This window comes from Eurosta solidaginis, chromosome 1 (genome assembly GCF_040869045.1).
Source record: "Eurosta solidaginis isolate ZX-2024a chromosome 1, ASM4086904v1, whole genome shotgun sequence".
NCBI lineage: Eukaryota > Metazoa > Arthropoda > Insecta > Diptera > Tephritidae > Eurosta > Eurosta solidaginis.
The window spans coordinates 165,773,763-165,796,708 of NC_090319.1; the positions used below are offsets into that span (position 1 = coordinate 165,773,763).

At 34.2% G+C, this 22,946-nt stretch overlaps 2 protein-coding genes and 1 pseudogene across 2 annotated transcripts in view; 1 reads left to right on the forward strand and 2 right to left on the reverse strand.

Annotated features, from left to right (window-relative positions):
* The window catches only part of LOC137238696 (uncharacterized), a 32,450-nt pseudogene extending 13,957 nt beyond the window's left edge, over positions 1-18,493 (reverse strand).
* Positions 1-22,946, forward strand: part of LOC137238431 (membrane-associated transporter protein-like) — a 1,095,627-nt gene that overhangs the window by 1,069,387 nt on the left and 3,294 nt on the right. The window lies entirely within an intron of this gene.
* LOC137239483 (uncharacterized) lies at positions 21,386-22,687 on the reverse strand. The gene is made up of 2 exons (XM_067764818.1): positions 22,572-22,687; positions 21,386-21,904 (listed from the first exon to the last, which is right to left on the reverse strand). The coding sequence occupies exons 1-2, from the start codon at positions 22,644-22,646 to the stop codon at positions 21,386-21,388; spliced, it is 594 nt and encodes a 197-aa protein (XP_067620919.1). The 5' UTR covers positions 22,647-22,687.

Genomic DNA, 22,946 nt, shown 5'->3' on the forward strand with positions numbered 1-22,946 from the left:
AAAAGGTAAGCCATTAGAAGATGGTACTTTTTTTAAAGATTTGGCTGTAGCCGTCCTGGAGTGCTTTGGAGAAAAAGGGCTGGAGTTAGCCAAACATGTTGGTCATATTCCCTTATCACGACGTACAATCACGCGACGAATAACCGATATTTCAAGATTTTTATATTTACAATTGAAACAAAATATATTAACCACCAGGTCTTATTTCATTGCATTGGATGAAAGTACCGACATTAGTGACACCTGTCAACTTTTGGTATGTGTGTGGACTGTTGACGGTAACTTTAGCATTTCGGAGAATATGTTTTGTTTGCGAGGACTAGAATTGAATGTGTCGGGAAGCACAATTTATGCGTGTATTGAACGCGAATTGTTTGGATTTGCAGATAAAAGCAAACTATCGTCAGTTTGCACTGATGGTGCTCCCGTAATGATTGGTGCAAAAAACGGACTAGTAGGTCAGTTCATTCGCAATGGCCTAAACGTGCCCACATTTCATTGCATTTTGCATCAACAGCAATTAATTGCTAAAAGTTTCAAGGTGGGACAGGCTATGGAAATCACCGTCAAAATTATAAAAAAAATACGTGGTGGACATAATTAACTTATGCACCGAAAATTCCGCGCATTTCTGGAAGAAATTGAGGCAGAATACGGTGATGTCTTACTTCACACTGAAGTAAGATAGCTAAGCCGAGCTAAATGTTTAGAGCGCCTTTTAAATTTGAGGGAAGAAGTTATATGTTTCTTCGCTGAGGATCCGTCTACTGAAACTCAAGGATTGATAGGCAAATTAAAAGATCCTAATTTTTTGCTAAGCCTTTCCATTTTGTGTGATGTGTCAATTTTATTTTCGCACTTAAATATAAGTACTCAAGGAAATAACAAATTTATTTTTGACTATATTGCAGCTCTAGAAATATTCGAAAAGCGACTTGATATTCTAGTATCCCCGCTTCGTGAAGGCATTTTAGATAATTTTAAAAATACTAGGGATGTATGTGACCGATTTCAAATGCAAGACAAGATCTCTCAATATTTACCGTCATTTGAAGATCTCAAAAATTGTTACCAACAAAGATTTCATGATTTTAATAAAATTAAACTTTTGATACATTTATACGAAAACCCTCTGCTGTGTGCAGTAGAAGATATGGAACTGCGGCTGCAAGAAGAGATAAAATTACTTCACAATGATTTCGCCTTGCCTTTAGGAGGGGGAATTCACTTTTGGAAGGTCATAGATGAGCAGAAATACCCTTTGTTGAAAGCTGAAATTTTTAAGTTGTGCTCGATGTTTGGAACAACTTATATGTGCGAATCAATGTTTGCATCTATGGCTTTTATTAAAAACTCATACAGAAGCAAGCTCACTGATGAGCACTTGGAAGATCTGCTAAGAATTAAAGTTTCAAATTTCGTTTTAAATTACGATGATTTAATTAAATATATTTCTTCGTAGTTTTTCTATTTTATAGTTTAATGGAGTTGAGCTTTAATTTACTTTCTTATGTTTTTGTTATTCATTATTTTTTATAAAGCATTGTCTCCCTATGTTTGCTATTTTTAACAAAAACAACTTACATGGTGGAATCACCATATGAATAACAAACTTAAACTGTTATGAGCAGTAAGATTCCATCGATATTCACCTACTGGTTAATGTGAAGATAAAATAATATTTCGATCCTTGCGCCACCTAGCGGCGATATGAAATATGAGCCTAATCGGACCACAAATACGATTTTCTGAAATATATTATATTCCAAGTTTCAAGCTTGTACCTTATCGGAAAGTTACTTAAATTTTAATTACAAAATTCGTTCACAACGGCCTGTCAAATCAAGCTAAATAAAACAGTTTAAAAATACTAAAACTACCATATTTTACTTCTGAAAAATGCAAAAAAATTACAAACACTTTTTCGAGGACAACATTGAAAATTTTTCATTCATATGTACGTATTTTTCGACCGTTCTCTGTGGTAATATTATACGGACGTCGAAAGAAAACTAAATGTGTTTGATCGTTGATTTTGACGAAGTAGTAATTTTTCGTTCGCTCGTTGTATACGTATATGGCCGCTTAGCAGGTGCTAAGCTCATGCCCACCCTTGCATATGCAGAACCCATTCGCCTCGTTCTTGGCGGCGACGTATAGGCCGATATTATAACCCCGGGCACGTTACCGACATCCTTTGGCTCGCTGCTGGCCCACAGCACAATCTTCGGATGGGTGCTTTAGGGGACCCACCCGATCTAAAATAGCATTAAGGGTTACTTAGTATTAAGAGCTCTCGAAATAAATGAAGTTTTTTTATTTAACATCTTGGCAAGAAATATACCATGCGTGCTCCTTTATTTTTTCTTCTCGTCCTAGCTCTAGGTCGCGGTATCTGGCTCGCACCGCTTAGCTCTTAGATTCTAGTCTTAAGAAAAGTCGTGGTCGAGGACGCTGCGGCAGAGACTGAGTTGTTGCGTATCGCAAGGGGCGGGTTTTTTAGGCCAGAAACCTAAATTTCTATTAACTCGCGCCAACCTAATGTCACTACGTTATCGAACACTATTCCGCCCACATGGATGTATATGTATACATATGTAGGGCTATGTTGTCCGTACACATATACATGCATCCGGTGCAAATGTGTGGAGAAGCTTCCCCTTAAAACCGGAGACTTTGTCCGCGGTCCGACGGTTGTCCTCGAAGAGACAACCGTCTACTTTTCCAGCGATCGTTGAGCGAACCACAGCCGTCCCGAGAAGCCCCGCCACATATTCGTTTATAAAAGGTAAATTCTTTGTCCTAATTGTCTTTTCACTTCAATAAAAATATGATTACGAGTATAACGAGAAATATCTCGCTTTCCTTTTTTCTTACTTTATTTACACATTGTCCAAGCGCAATTGTGGTGCCTCCTGTCTCCAATCGAGACACCTCAATTGTTAAGGGTACATCCTTTTCCGTTAGGTCACTAGGGTTTAGACCCCAATGTATATACCCGGGCAACCCTAGAATGTGTGTGCACAATATGGATATCAAATGAAAGCTCCTGACGAAGTCTTAAAAACAGTGTAACTCTGGTTTCGATATCTCAGACCGTTTCCGAGATATAGAGAAAAAGTTTATAAGGGGTAATCCTGGATGTATATTCACCAAATAGGTATCAAAAATGGCACTGACAAACAAAACAAAATAAAAGCAATTGTTAATAAAGCAAGAGCACATGGGAATGTCAATAAAAGTAGTTGACAATAAACAAAAATCCAGCAATATACTCGATGGTGATGGCGCAACGCTGTATAGCTAAATGGTTAGCGCATCGTGCGTAAAGCGTACTGATGATGAAGGCTTAGCAACCTTCGAAATAGATCTATCTGCGCAGCTATGGGAGGTTGTCTGAAAATTGTTCTACCTTCTATTCCAAAAATAAAGAACAATTTTTCAAATTTAAAAAATTAGAAAAAAAACAGTAGTTATCATAAAAATTATTTTTCTGGCCTTGAGCTCGAATCGAACCTTGAATCCTTTAACAATAGGCCGATAAAAACAAAAACAATTGCTAATAAACCAAGAGCGCATGGGAATTTCAATAAAAGTAATTGACAATAAACAAAAAACGCTGATTATATATAGTTGGTAAAGAGGAATAGCAGTAGCAATTTATCAGTCAATGGATCTATCTGCGCAGCTATGGCATGTTGTCTGAAAAATTATCTACCTTCTATTCCAAAATCAAAAGAATTTTTCAAATTTAGAAAAAAACAACAATTATTATAAAAATTATTGTTGTGGCCTTGAGCTCAAATCAAACCTTGAGTTATTAATAGGCCGATAAAAACAAAAACAATTGCTAAAAATAAAAGAGTGAAAAATAGTGAAGTTTATTCTTAAAAACCGTGAAATAAAAGGGAAAACCGGTGAGTGAAGATTTGTTTTTTTTTTCTTCAGTTCAAATAAAAAAAGAAAGACATTTCAGGGATCTTATGGAATCTTGGCTGGTTGCTTAAATAGAATTTGTAAGTCAAAACTGAAATCATTTCGCCAAAATCGAGAAAAATTTATGAGTGGCAATTCCTAGATCATTCAAGTTCATTAAGAACGCTGCTCAAAAAGCAATCATGTTAAATTTTGTTTCGAAAGTATTTGCTAAAACTATTATATTGCAGTAATAGCATGGGACACACCTTTAAATGGGTACTCAAAAAGTTTACTCATTTCCATCCTTCCTATAAAGAAAAACATACTTTGGTTTCTTATACCACCGCAGTTTTGATTTATTTCCTCGTCTGATTACAATAGAATCAAGGTAAGGCAGTTTACCCTATTCTTCTAATTGTTTTATAAATTTGATTTGTACATATGATTCAGCGCATTTAGGGTATTCTGTACCAGTTGCGTAGCTATCCGGTGCGGCAGTTGGTGGTGTCACCCCATCGAAAGTAAAAAGCAATAAATTGTATATGATAAAGGTCATGGATAATTTAATATTTATAATATTGAAGAAATAACAAAACACAATATTAATGACAGAAAATGAATTGTTATACAATTAAAATTTCTTCTTTCTAGCTTTGACAGCTGCGAACTTAGCAATAATTTCATCGAAATTTATATTGTGTATTGCCTCGTGTTCGATAGCTAATATACCAAGATTGCTAAGCCGCGATTGGATCATTGTTGCCCGCAAATAGTTTTTTAATTTACCGAAAGTTCTCTCACATGAAGCTACGGACACGCAAACCGTCATGAACAATTTCAGTGCGATCATAAGATTAGGAAGAGATTCTGTAAAATCCCATTCTTATTCTTGATCGGACATCAATGAATTCATTCTGTATATCTGGTGACAAATATGATACTTTTGAAGTTTTATCTTCTTCCAATTTCATCATATGTTCTTTCAACACTACATCATACCTTGATAATAGTTTTACTAAATCCAAAAAATTGCCTTTATTTTTAGTCTTCTCCTTCATCATGTCCACGAAACGCCAAGTTTTGTTTAGCCAGAAATAATGTTATATCCAGTAATCTAGCCAAAAGATGATTCCACTCCTGTTTTTCTATATCCATCAATTGCAAAGCTGCTTCGTCTATTGTTTTATTCAATTTTGGTTTCATTTCTAAGGTTTCCATTTCTCAGGAAAGAGTACAGGTTATTAGCGCTGATGGAATAAACCATCCATGACCGTAGGATTTTTTCACAGCGTCACCTTTTATAAGATATTTGGTTGCGTGTCTAGAAACAGTAGCAAATGGTCCTACTTTGTTTTGGAAATATTCACTTCCTTTTTTTATTATTTCAATGCGATCATTGTAAGGAACAGGAATACTCTATTCTGCTACATCATTTAATTGAGGAAATGGTTCATTGATAGCAACATTAGTACTGCTACTATTATTTTCAGCATCTTCTTCGTTTATGTTAATTAATTCTATGCTGTCAATGTTGCCCCCTGAAGATCAGCTGATATTATCTAAATCATATCTTGCATTTGTATCAAGGTGAAAAGCAATTTCTTTTGATGAACTTAGGCTGCCATCAGTTTTTGTAACATACTTAAAAATCGATCCAGACATAATCTGAGCTACGTCCAATCTAACCTGCTTGGATTTCCTTTGCTGAAATCCACTTTCTCTTTCGGATGTATGCACTCCCCGGGGCATTTTTCATTTGATGTTTGTTTCTTATTCTAAAACAAAAATCCAGTTATTGTGGTCTATAATGTGAGAATATTATCCCGTAAACTAGTTAACAATTGTTTTTGTTTTTATCGGCCTATTGATAAATGATTCAAGGTTCGATTCGAGCTCAAGGCCAGAACAATAATTTTTTCAAATGATAATTATTGTTGTTTTTTAATTTTTCTAAATTTGAAAAATTTTATTTTGTTTTTGGAATAGTAAGTAGAAAGTTTTTCAGACAACCTGCCATAGCTGCGCAGATAGATATATTTCGAAGGGTGCCAAGCCTTCATCATCAGTGTGCTTTAGGCATGCTGCGCTAACCATTTAGCTACACAGCGGTGGTTTGTTTGACTGGCAAATTTGCTACTTCTATTCCTTTTTACCAACTATATTTATTCAGTGTTGCGCCATCTGGTGCAAATCACTGATAATGCTGGATTTTGTTTATTGTCAATTACTTTGTTTGACATTCCCAAGTGCTCATGGTTTATTAACAATTGTTTTTGTTTTTATCGGCCTATTGATAAATGATTCAAGGTTCGATTCGAGCTCAAAGTAATTGACAATTGGCCTTGAGCTCGAATCGAACCTTGAATCGTAAACTAGTTAAGCAATATAAAAATCAATTATAAAATTATCTTACCTGTAAAATATTCGATATGAATCAATCAATCTTTTTAATCTTCACAAAACAGCATTTAGGTTTCTAAAATATGTTTTTTCGTTTTTTTATTTATCACTACAGAATAATACACGTTTGTCAATTTACTTCAACCAAACACAACACACTTCATGAAACAAATAAGAAATGTTGCAACTGAGACGTCAAAGATCGCGAGTACACTCAGAGAAAAAATCGTTCTAAAACGAACGAAACAAGTTCAAAATTAAGAACATTCGTTGACAAAAGTCTGTTAAGTACGTTTTTTCTTAACTTGTGACCGATGGGCTTGTTTTAAGAACAGTTTTTCCAAGCACACCGTTCGTATTTTATGACCAGTTTGGTATTGATGTGTGAAACTTCTGTGCTCATTTCAAGCACTACTTGGGCTTGATTTAAGATTTTTCGTTCTCACTCTTCGAGAACGATTTGGGGTCGATTTAACATTTCTCGGTCTCAATTCAAGAACGGTTCTTGCTTGATCTCTGATGGGAAGGAAAGTATTTTTTTAAATATATTTATTTATTTTTTATTAATAATAATTTTTTTGTCATAAATAAAAAATATCTATAACAAAAACATTTTACTAAAAATCAAAAGTTTAAGGAAAAATGCATTATAAGCATTTTCTCATACATTTCTCTTATTGAGAAATTATTCTTATTTGAAGATGTAATCTGCATATATACTTAAAACATTTCATAACAAGTTTGAGAATTACCTGTGCATATGTGAATGGAACTGAATGAAAAATAAGAGTTAAAAAATACAACATAAAAAAATTGCTTTAAAAAAATTCAGAGTTTCACGGTGATCGAACCCGCACCACACGGCCGCAAGCGCAACATCGTAGATGCTGGCCCACTACAACTGCTTGATAGCTGGTGCCAAATGTTGTATTTAACATTGTAGTCCACACGAATTGTACCGTTTTTTTTTTTTTTTCTTGGGCTTAATTTAAGAACATCGTTCTCATTAATAGAACATTTGTTCATATTTTAAGGCCATGGTGTCAGTTCAAGAACAAGGTTCTTGTTTTAAGAACAGGTCGTTCGTTTTTCAAGAACAAAAAAGTAAGAACATGAAAAGCTTGAATTGAGTCCGGTGGTGCTGGATTTTAGAACGGCGTTTTTCTCTGAGTATATGGGACGGGGAATCCCCCACGACAGCGTCAGACTCTTTTGCGGGAATCCCCGAATTATACATAGAGCTGAGCTAGTGCTAGTGGGGTAACCCTAGAAAAAGAAATTTTTGTGCTAGCGATTTTTTTGTTTGTACATTGTTCTTAAAGTTGAGAGACCGGGTGGGTGTCACCCCAAAAAAGGTGACACCCGGTGCGGACCGCCCCCCATTTGCTAGGCCACTGTTCTGTACAGTGTTGCCTTTTTAGCTTTTTATACCTTTCATGAAAATGAAATGGTATGTTAATTTCGTCACGAATCTCAAAATTGTAAGTCCTTAAAGGAAAATAGAGAGACCCACCATTAAGTATACCGAAATTATCAGAATGAAGAGCTGATTTAGCCATGTCCGTCTGTCCGTCTGTCTGTTTGTATGCAAACTAGTTCCTCAATTTTTGAGATATCTTGATATAATTTTGTGAGCGGGTGTATTTAGGTGTCCGAGTAGACATTTGTCGGAACCGGCCGGATCGGACCACTACAGCATATATCCTCCATACAACCGATTTTTCAGAAAAAGAGGATTTTTGTCATATCTTCCTCAATTTATCAGATTGAAGCTTCAAACTTCACCTTATGCTTTCGTATATTGCACATATTGTTGTCTGAAAAAATGGATGACATCGGTCGTACATATAGCATATATCCCCCATAACCGATTGTTCAGATAAAAAACTTTTCATAATTACTGCCCCATTTTAAGAGCTAGAGAATTCAAATTTCAACGAATGCTTTCGTATATAGCAAATATTGTTGTCTGAAAAAATCATAGAGATCGGTGGTATAAATAGTATATATATGGTGGTATATATAATATATATATATTAGAGCGGATCAAATTGTATGGATGGATTTTTTTTCATCAAGAGTATAGCAAAAACGTAACCTACAGATGATTCTAAGAACAATTGCTGAATATAACGTAGCTCTAAGTCCGATTTCGAGTCCCCCTCTTTCGCAAATATATATTTTGCCATATGAATGTACGGTTTGGCCAAAAATCTTCATAGCATTTGATAGAATTATAGGAAAAATATCATATTTTGCTTACTTTAAAGGTATTTTACGTACATTTCAGACTCTGTATTAATTTCTATAGTGTTTTTGAATTTTGGTAGAGATATCAGGATTAAATTATGATAAATTTGCCTCAAATGAACTTTTAACTACTATATTATAATTTATAACAAATTTCTTATGGAATTTTTTTCTTTACAGCCAAAGTAAGTTCAGAAGATTTCCAGCAACTTTCATTCAGACAGTTTTTCTTTTTTCGAATTCGTTTTAGTAGAAAAAAAATTTCAAAAAAAACCTATATTTTCAAGTTATAAGCAAAAAAAACACTATTTTTATAATTTTAATGTAATTTATATAAAAACAATATTTTCTTACCTAGAATTAACCATTTTAACGTATTTTTCAAAATAAAAGTATTGTGATTTATTATTTTTTAAAAGCTTTTTTGCTCTCCATTCTTGTTTTTCAGGACGGTTTGCTGTAACAGCTATAACAACATCACGTTTTTTTTTCTATAACACGTTTGGAAACAGATGTTAACAACTGTACATATCTCGCTGTTCCTTGTATATGCATTGGAATATTAGGATCATCTAGTGTTGGCTCATAATAATCTACTAGTTTTACCCGGCGTACGTTGTAACGTCCGCGATCGAATGAATATTGCGTTATTTTTTCTGTTTTGTTTGTTGATAATTTAGTTTATTGTTCTGTAAATTGAATTAAATTTTGTACGCATATTTGGTGAAATTTTCGTTTAAAACATTTTATTATTGTATCTTATTGTAATGCAATTCGGTACACAATATTTTTGGTTTTTTCGTTCGGTGCAAAGATAAACAAATATTTTGGAGTTCCAACTCTAGAGCAAGCAACATAAAGCTGGCCATGGAAAAAGCATGGACTCTCTAAATTTAATCCTGCAACAGTTAGCGATTGTCCTTGTGCTTTGTTGATTGTAATTGCAAAAGCAAGGCGTACAGGAAACTGAAAGAGCTTAAAATTGAATGGCAAATCTGTAGGAATCATTGGGATCCGTGGTATTAGCACATCTTCACTTTTGCTTTTACCGCTGATAATTGTTGCTGCGAGGACATTCGGCATTAATTTCTTAACGCAAAGTCTGGTTCCATTGCACAATTTTGGTGGGTCTATATTCCGAATAAGCATGATTGGTGAGCCAATTATCAAAGTTAATATATGCGCAGGCATTCCAGGTGGTTCTAAAGAATTCAGAAATTCAATTGGATAATTCACAATTTGATCTTCATCTGTAACTGTGTCGATCGATTTATATTTCGTCACTTCACCAGGAATTTGGTTTTGAATGCGATCATTGATTTTGTATACATGATCATTTTTGGGAGCTAAGATTGTTCGTTCGCATAGCCAAACAAAAATATAAATTTAAAATTCTTAATTCTGATATATAAAATATGAAAAACCTTCTTCTAGATCGAAGGAACCTATAGCCAAAATTTGGTGATGATTGAAGTGTTGGAAATACGTTTCCATAGGGAACACACACACAGAATATGATTGTTATAGAAGACGTAGGTAGACTGAACTAACAAATTTTTTTAACGGCGGTAGATTACTATACGTCCGAAAGGAATAACAGCCAAACTCAACAATGCAGTCAAACTTTAGGTGTTAAAATAACCTAAGTTTGTACGGCAGCCATAGTTCTGAAAAATCCACATTTTACTGGAGGTTTTAGGACTTAACGTCATATAGCTCCTTACCAATTTTCATTATCTTACCATTACTACATCCAGAGATATGCAGTATGATATATTCCATTTGTATGGGAGGTGCCACGCCCCTTTTTCCTAATTGCACATTTTCATAGTGGTGTGAAGGATTGACCTCATATAACTCCTTATTGAATTTCAATGTTCTGGCATGTATACCTTCAGAGTAATGCAGTACCAAAAATTCCATTTGTATGGGAAGTTCCACGCCCCTTTTATATATCGAAATTATTTTTAGCCTAAAACCTTCGTGTTGATCGAAGGAGCCTATATCCAAAATTTGGTGATGATTGAAGTGTGGGAAATACGATTTCATAGGTAACACACGCAGAATTTGATTTTCATATATATAGAAGATTTATACGAACTGATCGTATGGAATATTTCTTGTGAATGCCGGTTCAGATAGTAAATTATCGTCATTCAGATCAATCATATCAGTATAATCTGAAGCATTAAACGAAGTATGCAATGTGTAAAAGATTAAAATATGCAAAAAGAAGGCAATTGGGAAAAACTTTACAACAACTAAGGCATGACGTAGCTGAATGCGTTTGTAACCATTTCAACTATCGTAGGAGTGCGGGTTCGACTCCCACTCCCGGAAGAAAAGGCTTTGAAGCGATTTACAAGGTATAATCGAAACAGCTGTCGCCTTGTCCGTCCTGATGTCAAGTTGTTTAAATTTTTCCAAAATTATTAAATAAATTATAAAAAATAAAAAAAATTGCTTCAAATAAATGTTTTCATACATTTAAAAAAGCAATACGGGCAATCCCCGATTAAATCATACAACCAGACAAAATTGGTTAATTCGTTGTAGTTATATAAATAGAACAAAAACAGCAACAATACAATACCAAAGTTTCTTTGAAAACCGCCGAACCAAGCATAGCTTTAACACATAATTGCATACGAAGTATGCAATGTGTAAAAGATTAAAATATGCAAAAAAGAAGGCAATTGGGAAAAACTTTACAACAACTAAGGCATGACGTAGCTGAATGCGTTTGTAACCATTTCAACTATCGTAGGAGTGCGGGTTCGACTCCCACTCCCGGGAGAAAAAGCTTTGTAGAGATTTACAGGATATAATCGAAACAGCTGTCGCCTTGTCCGTCCCGATATCAAGTTGTTTAAATTTTTCCCAAATTATTAAATAAATTATAAAAAATTTAAAAATTGCTCCAATAAAATGTTTTCATACATTTAAAAAAGCAATACGGGCAATCCCCGATTAAATCATACTGAAGCATTAAAATTGAGTAGTAGTAGTAGTAATAATTTGTTTTATTAAACATAATCTTTTTGTACAAAGTTGATTACAATATAAAATTTTTTATAACTAAACTTTGGCGTAGTGCCGTCAGTTTTAAGTACTTGTAGTAAGTTTTTCTGTACATTATATAATAAAATATTTCTTAAATATAAGTTTCAGAATTCATCTTCTAAAATTTTCTTTCTATATTTTAACGCTGATTTAACGTACTGATTCAATGTGATCCAGTTTTTACCATTCAGGTATACATTAATCTCTTGGTGTGTTAAAACATATTATTATATTATATTTTTTGTAAACTCTAAGTTTAGTTAGATCAAGTATTTTTTCTCTATAGTATAAAGTTTTTTTGATAGCTCTATCACGTATGGCTTTTCTATCATCAAATAACATTGTTAATAAAATGTAATATGAATTATTTTGGATTACACCATCTACAATATTAAATAAATTAGATGGTAGGCATCGTGTCCAACTAATAAACTTTGATAAGAGTACGCTGCCGTATAACAGGATTATAGTATTTTACATTGAAATACATTGGCACATAAATTCTAATAATATAAGCTGCTAGTTTTCAAACTTTCAGATGGTGTATTAGTTGTTGTATATAGACGTAATACCCTGCTTGCTTTGGTTAGCCATCGAGAATGTACAACTTGTCCTGGTTTTATGTTAGCTAAATCAACTGAAGCAGCACCTTATGAAATTGCTTTGGCCATTTGATATAAATATTTAACATCTGTAGATAATTCTCGTTCTTTTTCATCACTGATCATACTAGACATATTTTCCAATGCTATTGGTTCAAAATCACTTACAACCTGAAAAACTAATTTTTTAGATCAATTAAAATTAGTATAATTTTTCTATTTTAATTTGATTGAAAAAATATTATAAAATAATTTTAACAAATGCATACCTGAAATTTTTCACAGTCTTGAATGTCTTTGTATATTTTCCCACTTGCTGCTCTTGGTCCAATCGTGACTGTTTTATCTAATGCTCTGAATAAATGACCAAATAGTAATTCATTGAAATGAAGCAAACATATAAACCAGTGCAGTGGTCTATTTAAACGCTTTTCGGAAAGTCTTATAACACCATTTTTTATTCCAGCATTAGCTGGTTCTCCATCGCTGCATATGCCAATTAATCGATCTATTGACAGTTTTTGCTATTGATGAATTCATTTATATTTATACTAAGCTCAGCAGAGCTCACAGAGTATATTAATTTTGTGCGCATAACGGTAATCCGTAACGGTATAAACTAATCGAGATAGATTCATCACCAAAAACGGCTAAAACGATGAAACTTGGTAGGTGAGTTGACCTTATGACGCAAAATAGAAAATTAGTAAAATTTTGGACAATGGGCGTGGCATCGCCCACTTTTAAAAGAAGGTAATTTAAAAGTTTTGCGAGTCGTAATTTGGCAGTCGTGGAAGATATCATGATGAAATTTGGCAGGAACGTTACCCCTATTACTATATGTGTGCTAAATAAAAATTAACAAAATCGGATTACGAACACGCCCACTTTTTAAAAAAAAATTTCTTAAAGTCAAATTTTAACAAAAAATTGAATTTCTTTACAGTATATAAGTAAATTATGTCAACACTCAACTTCAGTAATGATATGGTGCAACAAAATACAAAAATAAAAGAAATACCGTAACGGTATAAACTAATCGAGATAGATTCATCACCAAAAACGGCTAAAACGATGAAACTTGGTAGGTGAGTTGACCTTATGACGCAAAATAGAAAATTAGTAAAATTTTGGACAATGGGCGTGGCACCGCCCACTTTTAAAAGAAGGTAATTTAAAAGTTTTGCGAGTCGTAATTTCGCAGTCGTGGAAGATATCATGATGAAATTTGGCAGGAACGTTACTCCTATTACTATATGTGTGCTAAATAAAAATTAACAAAATCGGATTATGAACACGCCCACTTTTAAAAAAAATTTCTTAAAGTCAAATTTTAACAAAAAATTTAATATCTTTACAGTATATAAGTAAATTATGTCAACACTCAACTTCAGTAATGATATGGTGCAACAAAATACAAAAATAAAAGAAAATTTCAAAATGGGCGTGGCTCCGCCCTTTTTCATTTAGTTTGTCTAGAATACTTTTAATACCATAAGTCGAACAAAAATTTACCAATCCTTGTGAAATTTGGTAGGGGCATAGATTCTATGACGATAAATGTTTTCTGTGAAAATGGACGAAATCGGTTGAAGCCACGCCCAGTTTTTATACACAGTCGACTATCTGTCCTTGCGCTCGGCCGTTAACACGATAACTTGAGCAAAAATCTATATATCTTTACTGAACTCACCGTATCTTGATAAAAAATGGCCGAAATCCGACTATGATTACGCCCACTTTTTCGATATCGAAAATGACGAAAAATTAAAAAAATGCCATAATTCTATACCAAATATGAAAAAGGGATGAAACCTGGTAATTGGATTGGCTTATTGACGCAAAAGATAGCTTTGGAAAAAACTTTGCAAAATGGGTGTCACACCTACCATATTAAGTAGAAGAAAATGAAAATATTCTGCAGGGCGAAATCAAAAGCCCTTGGAATCTTGCAGGAACAGTATAGTGGTATTACATATATAAATAAATTAGCGGTACCCGACAGATGATGTTCTGGATCACCCTGGCCCAAATTTTGGCCGATATCTCGAAAACGCCTTCACATATAAAACTAAGGGTTACTCATCAGTACCTTTAATTTGATACCCATATCGCACAAACACGTTATAGAGTCACCCCTGGTACACCTTTATGGCGATATCTCGAAAGGGCGTCCACCTATAGAACTAAGGCCCACTCCCTTTTAAATAATCATTAACACCGTATGGTACAAACGCATTTTAGAGTCTCCCCTGGTCTACTTTTAAAATACTCATTAACACCTTTCGTTTGACACCCATATCGTACAGACGCATTCTAGAGTCACCCCTGGTCCACCTTTATGGCGATATCTCGAAAAGACGTCCACCTATAGAACTAAGGATCACTCCCTTTTAAAATACTCATTACCACCTTTTATTTGATACTGATATCGTACAAACACATTCTAGAGTCACCCCTGGTCCACCTTTACTGCGATATCTCGAAAAGGCGTCCACCTATATAACTAAGGCCCACTCCCTTCTAAAATACCTATTAACACCTATCATTTGATACCCATATCGTACAAACACATTCTAGAGTCAATCCTGATCCACCTTTATGGCAATATCTCGAAAAGGCGTCCACTTATAGAACTAAGGCCCACTCCCTTTTAAAATACTCATTAACACCTTTCATTTGATACCCATATCGTACAAGCGCATTCTAGAGTCACCCCTGGTCCACCTTTATGGCGATATCTCGAAAAGGCCTTAGTTCTATAGGTGGACGTCTTTTCGAGAGATCACCCTAAAGGTAAAACATAGGTGACTCTAGAATGTGTTTGTACGATATCGGTTTAAAATGAAAGGTGTTAATGAGTATTTTAAAAGGGAGTCGGCCTTAGTTCTATAGGTGAACGCCTTTTCGAGATATCGCCATAAAGGTGGACCAGAGGTGACTCTAGAATGTGTTTGTACGATATGGGTTTCAAATGAAAGGTGTTAATGAGTATTTTAAAAGGGAGTGGGCCTCAGTTCTATAGGTGGACGCCTTTTAGAGATATCGCCATAAAGGCGGACCAGGGGTGACTAGAATGCGTTTGTACGATATGGGTATCAAATGAAAGGTATTAATGATTATTTAAAACGTAGTGGGCCTTAGTTCTATAGGTGGACACCTTTTCGAGATATTGCCATAAAGGTGGACCACGGGTGACTCTAGAATGTGTTTGCACGATATGGATATCAAATTAAAGGTATTAATGAGGGTTTTAAAAGGAGGCGTTTCGAGATATCGACTAAAATGTGGGCCAGGGTAACCCAGAACATCATCTGTCGGGTACCGCTAATTTATTTATATATGTAATACCACGAACAGTATTCCTGCCAAGATTCCAAGGGCTTTTGATTTCGCCCTGCAGAACTTTTTCATTTTCTTCTACTTAATATGGTAGGTGTCACACCCATTTTACAAATTTTTTTTTAAAGTTATATTTTGCGTCAATAAACCAATCCAACATTGGTAAATGTTTCATCTCATTTTTCATATTTGGTATAGAATTATGGCATTTTTTTCATTTTTCGTAATTTTCGATATCGAAAAATTGGGCGTGGTCATATTCGGATTTCGGCCATTGTTTATACCGAGATAAAGTGAGTTCAGATATGTACGTGAACTAAGTTTAGTAAAGATATATCGATTTTTGCCCAAGTTAACGTGTTAACGGCCGAGCGGAAGGACGGACGGTCGACTGTGTATAAAAACTGAGCGTGGCTTCAACCGTTATCGTCACAGAATCTATGCCCCTACCAAATTTCACAAGAATTGGTAAATTTTTGTTCGACTTATGGCATTAAAAATATTCTACACGCCCATTGTGAAAGTTTCTTTTATTTTTGTATTTTGTTGCACCATATCATTACTGGAGTTGAATGTTGAATTTACTCATATACTGTAAAGATATTAAATTTTTTGTTAAAATTTGACTTAAAAAAACACTTTTTTTTTTTAAGTGGGCGTGTTCGTCATCCGATTTTGCAAATTCTATTTAGCACGCATATAGTAATAGGAGTAACGTTCCTGCCAAATTTCATCATGATATCTTTAGATCATTTTGATATATAGAAGTCTATAACTATCTCGATTAGTTTATGCCGTTACGGATTACCGTTATGTGAACAAAGTTCATATACTCTGTTAGCTCTGCTCAGCTGAGTATAACATCATAACATTAGCACATAAACCAAACCAAACACTAAATAAAATATTTACACAAACAAAAGATAACATTAACAAGGAACAACAACACGATGTAGTCTAGGAAATAACATGGAACGGAAACGAAGGGGAAGTGTGCGAAAAAGTTTATATTGGTACAACGAAGAGATCATTGGGCATCCGAAATCAGATGTGAAAAATATGAAAACGACTACTGATATTGCTGAGCACCTAACCAGTGAAGGACATACAGCGGACTTCGATAATGTTAAGATTTTGGATATAGAGAGGAGAAAGAGGACGCGACTAATACTCGAAGGGTTATGCATACAAAAAAAAAAAATAGAGAAGATTGTAAACTTCAAAGAAGACGTAAATAGTATAAATAGCGCATACACAACTGCCATCAAATGCAATGGACGAGGCAATAGACGCAGCCGAAAATTTTAATTGTGCTAAATTATATATTGTTGAATGAATGTTTTTGTTAATAAATGTTACATGTAAAAATTAACATTTAATACTAAAGGTAAACTTTTATGTTAAATGTTACGTATAAAGACAAAATTGTAGTTCCAATGTTATTGTATTATGTTAAATATAAGTGAACTGTTGGGAAATATGTTATTGCGTGATGTTAATTATTAATAACTTTTTAATGATTGTTTTTTCGTTTTGTTTTATTAGAATAAATCAGACTCCCTGATGAATATGTTATAACAGAACATCGAAACGCGTAGGAGAATAAGAAAAAACAAAAGTGTTTGTCTTTTTATTTATCGGCCGAAAAGCTCCTTTTGGAAAAACTAATAAAAATTATACTCTGGCCCAAAATCACTAATAAAAAGCATTTATTATAAAATACATGTGAATCCCCATACCTAAAATGAATAAAAGAAACAATTTTGTATTGTATATTACATTGTTCAAATTTAAACCCTCTGCTAAAAGTAGAGCAACACATAACTTAATTTTTTCAATATCGTACTTAGCTACACTCCTTTTGTGATTCAGGATTTGAGAAAACTCCGAATATTATTCCTTCATTCCACTTCATTCGACCGCCTTCTTTCACTGCCTTCCACTCTATTCGCAACATAACCTCAATTTAAGCCGCCAAACTATATAGTAAACAATGGTTGACATTCTACTTGAACAGAGACGGCCATCTTGTTTTATATTATTTTATTCTTTTTACCTTTATTCACTCAGCGATTGGTCTCTAAGTACTGCCTTTTTGGTGCTATTCCTTTTATTTACCATTTAGATACATACTAATTCTGTATATTATTTAATGCTATATGTGTGGAATGTTTAAGGCGCACTTTGAAAGCTCAGAAAAAAATTTTTTTTTTTTTGTACAGTATTTGCTTTAGTTAGAAATACTTCCGCTGTTACTATTCTATTAATATTACCATCTGTATTTAATTAGCGATACATGCTCAAATTGCTTTGTACAATTGTTTTTGTTATTGATATTAGACAAAAATTGCAAAGTTTCCAAACGGCGATGGTTACTGGACATGTTTCTGAATTTCACTTCTTCATCAGCTAGCTTCTCGGGAGCTGAGTATTGAACTCGAGCCTCCAACATTCATACTTCATACTGGTGTAAAGGCAGATGCCTTTAACCACTCACCCATATGAATGCCCCGCTGCTCGCTATGCAATTGGTCTCTAAGTATTGCCTTTTTGTACATTATTTATTTAGGTACATACTAATTGTGTATGTTATTAAATCCTAGTTGTGTGGAATGTGTCGATTTAGTTTGCTTTCCAGATATGATGATTTTGACATCTTTATGCCAAATTTTGTCCTCGGTACGATATAAAAGCAATTTTTTCGTTAATTAGGTATACCTGCCATGACTACCCATACAATGATGTATACATTTAATATTGATGTCGTGTAAATCAGTGTTCCTGGAATTACGCACTAATTGTATACGGCATCTAATTATAGCACTTAAGCTGATTTTATGTTCCTTTACTAAACTAATCAGTTTAATTTCAATATGAAGCACAACAGTGAAAAGATCGTTTACATGTTTTTCAGGCATTCCCGTAATTACGGACAATTTTTAAATCATATCCATACTCCGAGGCTTTCAATTTATGTGTTCTTTTATACTAATTCTTAAATGCTAATATATGTAGATAACGTCACGATAGTCATTACTGAAATTTAATCTCTCTTGACATGATTTTTACGCGTTCAAAGTTCATTATATGGGTTTGGTACGCGTTCCCGAAATAAAAAGTAGTGGGAAAACTGATTCCAACCTAAATTCTCCACCACGATAATTTCGTAACTTATGTACTTCAGTACACTCAACCAATTTTGTTAAAATTTCCAAGATAGCTTTACAGACCCCCAGAGAGTGTACCTATTAAGTTTTTTGGGGATCTGGATTACACACGGATCAATTTAAAAAAATCAAATTTAAAATAGGACTGCATTGATAACTTATATCCTGGATTATAGATACTTAAGGCACAATTTTTCTGGGTAGTGGACTAGTAACCGATCTATGCGAACTTTTATTTATTATGATACATACAGTGGAACTTCCCTAAATCGAATATTCAAGGTACCGAAAAAAAAATTGGAGTTACGGAAAATTCGAATTAGGGAAAATTCAAGTTACGAGAGATATACTAGGTCGAAACTTTAAAACTTATTTACATACATATGTATGTATGTATTTATTTACTACAAAACAACAGTTACAAATATAATACATATGTGCATAAATTTTTATTCGAAAAAATCGGTTTTTATTTTATTTTTATGCTGACCATTTATCTTTCTCTATAAAGTTTTCCACTACATTGAACGATGTATGTACTGTACTGGGAACGTTTTCTTGTGACCAAGTAAAATTTCTTAGTATCTGGATAGCGGAATAAGCTTGATTAAATGTAGATATAGTTTCAGTTGTTGCTTCGATCTCGCCCTCACTAGATACTTCCTCCTCTAAGTCTGAAACCATAGATTATTTTTGTTTAACAATGTTGAATTCTACAAAGTTTACTTTAGACTTACCTATTATAGAAGGACCTAAATTCTCAATAACGCTATCTAAAATGTTTCGTCTGTTGGGAATCCCATTATTCGCAAACCATTGCACAGTGTAACTTTTTTCACTTTTAGGATGCCAAAACTAATAACAGCCAAACCAATAGAGCAATTCATTTGAAATTTTGCAGTGTGGTTGCAGATATCTAACTCTGATCGCGTGATCAGAGCGTGATCTCGAGCGTGATCCGCCCACTTTTTCTCCTTGCCCTCATATGAGGTGAAATTTCACATAATCATATTTTCTACTTTAAAAGCATTTTCCAGTGCCAATATAAATAAAAATTGTTTATATTTCTTAACTTTAGCTTAGAGGCTTTTGATTAATATTTAAAAAATTTTATTTTCAAAGTCAAACACAACATAGGTACATATATTTGCAAAAACTTAATCGAAATACATACTTATAAATAAAAAGTGATATTTTAACTGGTATAAAGTTAGTCGGAGTCAATATCGTCAACATGCTCTGGTTCAGATAATAAGCCAATAACTTCACTCGTTTATGCTCGCCGCTGTGACCTAGGGGTTTTCCGCAAACTGTTTATGAACGGATCTGACGATGTCAGCAATCTGTGCAGCAAATCCAAGTTACTACAAATTCTTGACTTTTTTGTGGTGAAAAGTTCACTCTTGAGCTTCTTCCGAAAGTTGACCAATAGGAAGAATAGCAGACACGATTATCAGAATTTTATTTACGCTCACTGGCATATTGTACCAAGCATATTCCGATAAATAAGTACCCTTGTCTCTGTCACATAGTGGTCAAAAGCTTCAGAATTTATTTGAAACCCACATCCTATGCATGAAAGTATTGTATGAAACCTTTTCAAAATATTGATGTTTATGCCGGTTATGTCAGGATCTCCAAAGAATCTTCTCGCAGTGTTGTCATCATTTGTGTTGCCAGTTTTTTGTTTTGGCATATCAATCAAAAGACCAACTTCTTTCCTGAATCTATTTTATGTTCTTTCTTATTTTTCATCTTTTCCTTATTTTCTTCGCCCCGCACACACCATCTCTTCATTTCCATTCGATAAGCGATGTGTAGCATACATTTCATGCATCGTATCCAAGAATGTAAAAGGGAAATTCCGAAAGCAAGCATGCTTTTGTCAACATTTCGCTCTGACAGTGCTCGCATATTGTTCATATCTTTTCGAGAAGCCCCACATATGTAGCACTTTTGCGATGATATATATGCCGACAGAGCGTTAAGCGCCAAATACACGACACGAACATTTCCGCGAACATTCCGCAATCTTGTTCGCAGCTTTGGCCATACACCATACGAACTTTTGGCCGAACATTAGTTCTCTTTCAGACATCGATGAATACGGACAACAATTGTGCGGCAGCAATATTGCTCGCTGTGGCAATTAAGCGTAAAAAAAGAGAGAAGATCGCAAAAAAAGAATTTGGTGCAAAGAATGGTTTAAAAAACGAGCAGTTCTTGGACAAAGTGAGCTTATTAAAGAACTGGAATTCACGTCACAAAATGATTTTAAAAATTACGTTCGTATGAGCAAGGCAACATTTGACCAACTTTTACAAAAAATTTTGCCACTCATAACGAAACGGGATAAATAATGAGAGAAGCGATTCCCCCTCATCACCGCCTTGCTTTAACTTTGCGCTTTCTAGCTAGTGGCAATAGCTTTGAAGACTTAAAATTTTTGACAGCAATTGCGCCCCAAACGATTGGGAAAATAGTTACAGAGACTTGTTATGCCATAATAAGTCAATTGAAAGATTTTATTAAGGTAATTATTTATTGATTAAATTATTTATTTTCGACTAAAGAAGAAAAGTTTCATGTGTACATGTGTGTGTCTGAAAATTATTGGTTTTTTGAAGTAAAAATAAAAATAAATTATTCGTCCGTTTCAAACGATGCAAAGAAATTTAGTAAGTTTTCTACCGAGCTCGAATTAATGGATGATGTATCTTCAACGATTCGTACGTTTTGTGTGACTTGAGGTGACATTCTACTACTGTTTATGGACGAGCCGCTACTTAAAGGAGTCGGAACTCTTATTGTATAATTCTGCATGTGTTGGGGCACCGCGTAGTTAAGTTGCGTAGACGTGCGCATTGGGTATTGCGGAATGACATTTGGTGTTAATATTTGACTTGGGTTAAAAATATTTTGGATTTGAATCGCGTGTCTAAATTCCAATGCTCCCAAGCAACCTTGAAATAAAACATCTGATATGATTTTTCGCGCAATCGTTTTCTGGGAGGCCTCCATTTCACTATATTGCGAAGCCCACGATTTAGCCAAGGAGTCACCTTCTGTGGGTTCGCGGCTGTTGGCAAGTCTCTCGCATGCAATTTTGATAAGTTTATCTTCTTCAGAAACTTTTCTTTTGCTTGGTCGAACAGTGAATTCCTAAAAAGAAAGATTTATAAGTTTTTCATAACTTTTCAGCTTCCACAAACAGAAAAAGATTGGAAGGTAGAAGCGAAAAATTTTGATGCACGCGCAATTGATGGAAAACACGTCAATATAACAAAGCCACCTGGATCTGGATCTTTTTATTATAATTAAAAAAAAAATGTGTCCATCATGTTAATGGCAGTAGTTAATGCTAATTACGAATTTTTGATGGTGGATGTTGGCACAAATGGAAGAGCGTCTGATGCCGGTCTTTTTAGCGACAGGCTTTCTCGGGCGAGAAAACTATTAATTTATCACCAGTCACGAAAATTGTGTTAACCTGTTGCTACTTGCATAACTTTTTACGGAGGCAAAATGAGGAGACGTATTTTGAAGGTGGATTCGATGTTAAAGAAACAGATCCCGGAGCGATAGAATACGCTGATTGGCATAATGACCATGGACTTACAGCTCTTCAAGCTTCAAGTGCAAAGAATGCATCCAATTTAGCAAAAACTACTCGAGGAAAATATTGTAATTATTTTAATACAGTGGGAGCAGTTCCGTGGCAGAACAATATATTAAATATAAGAAAGTGAATCATTTAGGGAATAAAAACAAAAAGAATGGTCTTGTTCACAAAAAAAAGAAACAATAAAATGTTTACTTTTTTTCTTACCTCAAATGTGTTTGTATTTTCATCCTGCATTGTGGTAACGCCTGCCAAAGGTTCTTCTTGATTTTCAAAAAGCATAGCAAATCATAGCACCAAAGAGTAGGAACATATTCATCCTCAGCACCAGCACCAGACTTCAAACTATCTCTCTTTTTTTTTATTCACGCCGGTATTGCGCCCGCAAACTTCTTATTTTTTTTATAACTGTATCCTTTGTGGCATCAGGATCTACTTTTTTTTTAATTTTTCGATTAAAGTCGCATAATCATTATTCTTTTTAATTCTATTACAATAATCTTTGCTTTTTACTTGCCACAATGATGGCAAAGATTTATACATTTCAATAAATTCACTCAGAAATTTTTTATTGTCCATTTC

Bases quoted from the DNA above. Each gene is read 5' to 3' on its own strand.
- LOC137239483 (XM_067764818.1), bottom strand. From the start codon at position 22,646: ATGCTTTTTGAAAATCAAGAAGAACCTTTGGCAGGCGTTACCACAATG. The intron at 21,905-22,571 runs GTAAGAAAAAAA...CTTTCTTTTTAG, and splicing joins AAAATACAAACACATTTGAG to GAATTCACTGTTCGACCAAG.